The sequence below is a fragment of the Lepidochelys kempii genome, chromosome 6 (genome assembly GCF_965140285.1).
Source record: "Lepidochelys kempii isolate rLepKem1 chromosome 6, rLepKem1.hap1, whole genome shotgun sequence".
NCBI lineage: Eukaryota > Metazoa > Chordata > Testudines > Cheloniidae > Lepidochelys > Lepidochelys kempii.
This window is the reverse complement of record NC_136385.1, coordinates 31,146,622-31,152,621: the sequence shown is the minus strand read 5'-3', so window position 1 is coordinate 31,152,621 and position 6,000 is coordinate 31,146,622. Positions and strand designations below refer to the sequence as shown.

At 37.5% G+C, this 6,000-nt stretch overlaps 1 protein-coding gene across 3 annotated transcripts in view; it reads right to left on the bottom strand.

Moving 5' to 3' along the window:
- Window positions 1-220: 220 nt before the first annotated feature.
- Window positions 221-6,000, bottom strand: part of USH1C (USH1 protein network component harmonin) — a 100,721-nt gene continuing 94,941 nt past the window's right edge. For all 3 annotated transcript variants that reach the window (XM_078853178.1, XM_073347367.2, XM_073347368.2), the window contains one exon: window positions 221-2,054. In XM_078853178.1, the coding sequence (XP_078709304.1) occupies window positions 2,042-2,054 (13 nt within the window). In that variant the 3' untranslated portion in view covers window positions 221-2,041. The remainder of the gene's footprint in view (window positions 2,055-6,000) is intronic.

The window sequence follows — 6,000 nt, the reverse complement described above, 5'->3', positions numbered from 1 at the left end:
GAGGGGGTTACTGCTGCTCAGACCAGCCATAGCTCCATCTATCCATCAACATCTTTCCCTCCAGCCTCCTGAAGCATTTTTGTTTTGCTGCAAAGAAGCTTATTATTCAAGATTGGCTTGGAAAAACTGTATCCTCAGCAGATTGCTATTATCTGCTCTTACACCCCACCCCCAACACACGTGCATAAAGAAAGAAACAGGAGTTCTTGTGTTTGGCACGAACAATTTTATTCTTGTGCTATTTATTTGTAAGACAGTGATTTAAAAAGTTTAACATGTATCCTACCCAGATACATAAACTGGTTTATTGATAGATTACTGCATGTGAAACCAAAGAGATCAGCTCACATGTAAAGATATCAGTGCACATAGTGGTACGCCATTATGATTCAACTTGGAATTAATACTTTGTTATTTTGTCATGTTATACATTTAGGGCCCAATCCCATATGCCTTGAGCATATAAAATTCCTACTGTGTATGAATTATGGGCTTCAGCTCTTAGTAAATTAGAAAGGAAAAACCTAAAGACAACATGAAATGCAATATACAGATAGGAATATACATAATGTCTTCATGTTAGGTGTCTTTTGAAATCTGACGTAATGGAATATTTAGATGATATAAGGTCTGATTCTATAAAAGAGCTAAACAAATTTACCCTGCCAAGGATCAGGCCCTCTGTGTTATTAACATCTACCGGGTGTTGAATCTGACAAGATTTTGCACTTATTTAAGAAAGTATTTGATTGAGAAATAAAATCTGTTAGTTTCATCTTGATTTTCTAGTTGTTAAAATGTCTGTGAAATTAAAAACTGCTTAGATCTCTGTGCATGTTGTTATTTAGGGTAATCTAAGGAAGGCAAGATGAACTTTTACTGTAAGAAACGTTCAATGGCTTTAAAAGAGATTCAGAACAAGTTCTAAAAAGTACAATTTTATCAATTTCTTTTAAAATCAGATGAGTTACTATAATCGTTAACTGTAAGATACTGAGTCATTGATAATATGAGGTTATATTTTGGGTGTGATCTTTTAGCCTTAACATTAATAGTCTCGTTGGGTACTAATCAAACGAGTAAGGGTATCCTTAACTGGATCTCTTCACCCATTGATACCTGAGGGCCTGATTTGCTACCAATATTCAGGCTGAGTAGTACCTCACTCTGAACAAGTGCATTGACGTCAATGGGAATCCTTGCTGACTAAGATATTACGCAATGGATGAAACTCACCTCTGTACAGAATCAGCATAAATCCTTTGCACCATTTAAGCCCCCGCAAGCGTTCAAAATCAATCTAGGTCAGTGGTGGGCAACCTGCGGCCTTCACGCAGCCCGTCAGGGTAATTCACTGGCGGAACGCCAGTTTGTTTATATTTGCATGGCTGCCCGCAGCTCCCGGTGGCCACAGTTCGCCCACCACTGGTCTAGGTCTTACACACACTGAGTGAAATTCACCGTTGTGCAGAAGGGAGGCAGAATTGGTCTTTGATTGATTTACAAGGATAATATCTATTCATGTTAACAGGCGTTACAAACACTGATCCCTCAGACCTCAATAGAAAAATACAATATGTAGGGTAAAAATGCCAGACAATCCCCTCCAAGCTGACTTATGAAACTGCTTGTGAGAAAGTATATGATTTTCAACTCCTCAGTTGTGCATACTGATGTCCATTTCTAGGCAAACTGCAGGTGCACTTTTGGAGCCTGGTTTTCAAAATTTGACCCCTAAACCTTATAGAAAAATGGATTTTATAGAATAAACTATTTTGCATTGGCAACATTTCTCAGGAATTATCTTTCTCCTATAAGCACATGTTGCTTTGGATCGATGCGAAGATCCTGAAATTACATAAGTTGCCCAAAGAGTCTAAATATGAGGTTTCTCTCTAGTCCAACTGAATTCTCAGTACAGTCAAAAATCATATTTCTCTCATATAAAAGTAGATTTTGCAATGGTATTGATTTGATATTTATGAATCAGCAGCTTTCTTCAGGGCACAGACTTAGTTTCTTCAACTTTACCTTCTTTACTTTAAAAAAAAGTCCTGCAATAAAAAAGAAACAATTAGCTAGAATGCATCTGTAGGAGTTTGTGATAAGCACCATATAAAATAATGAAATCACAACTGGCTGATTTTGGTTTGCATTTTATCTAACCAGAGAGAGAACGACCACAAAATCTTCATGCAAGCCTACATGAGAAGTCTTACCTTAGTCCTTCTAGGGGCCTGTAATCATATTTAGAAAAACCATGCATGAAAAGCACACAGAAAGTTTACACTATAAACTGGGTTTGAGAAGCAGTTAAGGATAATTCTTGGGACAATCACTAAATGACAGTACAGTAATAGAACCAGGCCCGCAATAAAAAGACAAAGAGACATGAATGGTTGTTGACAGATACACCAAGGTATAATGTGAATAGTAACTAGGGCTGTCAAGCGATTAAAAAAAAGTAATTAATCATGATTAATCACACTGTTAAACAATAATAAAATACCATTTATTTAAATATTTTTGGATGTTTTCTACATTTTCAAATATATTGATTTCAATTATAACACACAATACAAAGTGTACAGTGTTCACTTTATATTTATTTTTATTACAAATACTTGCACTGTAAAAACAAAAGAAATAGTATTTTTCAATTCACCTAATACGAGTACTGTAGTGCAATCTCTTTATCATGAAAATTGAACTTACAAATGCAGAATTATGTACAAAAAATAACTGCATTCAAAAATAAAACAATGTAAAACTTTAGAGCCTACAAGTCCACTCAGTACTACTTCAGCCAATCGCTCAGACAAACAAGTTTGGTTACAATTTGCAGGCGATAATGCTGCCTGTTTACAATGTCACCTGAAAGTGAGAATAGGTGTTCGCATGGCACTGTTGGCATAGCTGGAGTTGCAAGATATTTACATGCCAGTGCGTTTAAGATTCATATGTCCCTTCATGCTTCAACCACCATTCCAGAGGACATGCGTCCATGCTGATGATGCGTTCTGCTTGATAACAATCCAAAGCAGTACAGACCAACGCATGTTCATTTTCATCATGTGAGTCAGATGCCACCAGCAGAAAGTTGGTTTTCTTTTTTGGTGGTTTGGGTTCTGTAGTTTCCGCATCAGTGTGTTGCTCTTCTAAGACTTCTGAAAGCATGCTCCAAACCTCGTCCTGTTCAGATTTTGGAAGGCACTTCAGATTCTTAAATCTTGGGTTGAGTGCTGTAGCTATCTTTAAAAATCTCACATTGGTACCTTCTTTGTGTTTTGTCAAATCTGCAGTGACGGTGTTCTTAAAGTGAACAACATGTACTGAGTCATCATCTGAGACTACTATAACATGAAATATATGGCAGAATGCAGGTAAAATAGAGCTGGAGACATTTTCTCCCCCAAGGAGCTCAGTCACAAATTCAATTAACACATTATTTTTTTAATGAGCATCATCAGCATGGAAGCATGTCCTCTGGAATGGTGGCCAAAGCACGAAGGGGTATACAAATGTTTAGCATATCTGGCACATAAATACCTTGCAATGCTGGCTACGAACGTCCCATGCAAATACCTGTTCTCAATTTCTGGTGACATTATAAATAAGAAGTGGGCAGCACTATCTCCTGTAAATGTAAACAAACTTGTTTGTCTTAGCGATTGGCTGAACGAGAAGTAGGGACTGAGTGGACTTGTAGGCTCTAACGTTCTGCATTATTTTGTTTTGAAGTGCAGTTATGTAACAACAACAAAAATCTACATTTGTTAGTTGTACTTTCCCAATAAAGAGATTGCACTACAGAACTTGTATGAGGTGAACTGAAAAATATTGTTTTTTGTTTGCCATTTTTATCATGCAAATATTTGTAATAAAAATAACAATATAAGGGAGCATTGTCTACTTTGTATACTGTGTTGTAATTGAAATCAATACATTTGAAAAAGTAAAAAAAAAATCCAAAAATATTTAATAAATTTCAATTGGTATTCTATTGTTTAACAGTGCAATTAAAATTGTGATTAATCGTGATTAATTTTTTTAATCACGATTAATTTTTTTGAGTTAATCACATGAGTTAACTGAGATTAATCGACAGCCCTAATAGTAACTCTTGTTCTTTGGACTCATGGAAGGAGTCATTTTTAGCTGCCTAAATAACCATAAATTCCTAAAATAAGAAAAGTGGTGTTGAGATATAATTCATGTAATTGTTTTCACAACTGCCTATGTAACAATAGGCTCTCCCATGCCAGTGTGGGTGAGGATCTAATCCTGTAAACAGCTGTGCCCCTTTTGAGGAGACCACTGGGGCATGAGTGCAATCAGAACGGACAGGATCAAGCTATATGTGTATATGCACAAGTGCAAATGTTTGTTTTGGGGTGGAAAGAATGAGAACTATTCCAAAGACCAAGAGAAAAAAAAAATATCAGCAGAGGCACCATGATACACGAACAACAATCAAATGTGCATGTGATCACACTGATGCCAAACAAATATCAGCTCCAGTTTATTGCAACAGAACCCTGGAGGGTCTGATTGTACAACAGGCATTTAACTAGGGTGACCGATATATTAGATAGAAAAATAGTTTCCTTCAGCAGGAAGCATTATGTCTGTTTGCTGAGGGAACTTGTTTGCTGCTGTCAATACACACAGAATGCTACTCTTTGTTTAGGTAAGGGTAGAATTTTTCTGATGGAAAGAACCGTAGCTCCATCAAATCCCACGATACCTGCCTCTGGCAGACGAATCTGCTCTTAACTGGCTCACATAGATATATTATTTTATGGGATGCTAGATAAGCCTCTATCTCGTTATTAGTCAGTTAAATGGACTGTCACACTCATAGTCTTGGATAAAAACTAGATCTGCAGAGGGCTAGAATGTGTCTTTAGGAACAGCCCTGAGCAAGGGTAACTAGGCCCATCCAGACCAGGCAGTGGACCCTGCTAGTGACTCAGTTTCCCCTTAGATTCAGTCAGTCACTGACTCCTGGGTTTCTGTAGTGACCTAGGCCCAGACACTGAAATGGTATTTAGGTGCCTAACTCCCACTGAATATTAGGGCATACAGAGATTATCTTCAATCTCCATCCTGTCCTCAGTGCTTAGTGGTCCCATTTCTTTCCAGGTTTGCTTTTTATTTGTATGGCTAAAGAACCTTGTACTATTGATTTTAATTTTCTTTGCACGGTTCTTTGTTCTGCTCGGCTTTCGGATATTCTCCTTTTATCCCTGCACTTCTTGACCTGTTTTCCCATAACATGCACATGCTCATACATGCTGATAATAATACAAATCTTGAAGTTATGCACTTGAACACTGCCAGTTTTCGATATAGATTTAAGGATCTGATTTTCACAGCTGAAAAGCATCTACAGCTCCCACTGACTTCAGCTGGAGATGGGATGCTCAGCACATCTGGAAGTTTGGCACTTTAAATGTGCTGATTTTGTTGATCTGACAAAACTACCACCCACCCAAAGGGCCAAATCTGCAGCTGGCATAAACCAGTGTAGCTCCACTGAAATCAATGGAACCATGCTGATCTATATTAGGTGAGAATCGGGTCAAAAAGGGCCAAATTCTGCTCCCAGATATTCATGAGCATCTCCAAGCCAGTGGTGCTGTACAATTTGTCTTATCTTGTGCAAACTAGTAATGTGTAACAATTCACATGTGTAAGCAACATGTAACCCTTTGTTCTACATCTCTAATGCAAAACATTTCAAAAAAATGTACTACTAATTTTTGGAAGATAGTACAGTGACTGGTCTTCCACAAGTGCCTAAAACAGATACATGTAATCAGACATGTTTTGCTTAGCTTAACAAAAAGGAGCTAAAGCAATATAAATTTTTTTGTTACTTTGACAAGTTAATTCTAATCCCAACCCAGAGAAAGGCCCAAATGTGTGTGCTACTGTCTCTTACTATATCTCTGTACAGTGTGGCGCTGATCCTGGTTATTGCTTTTGGTTGCTACC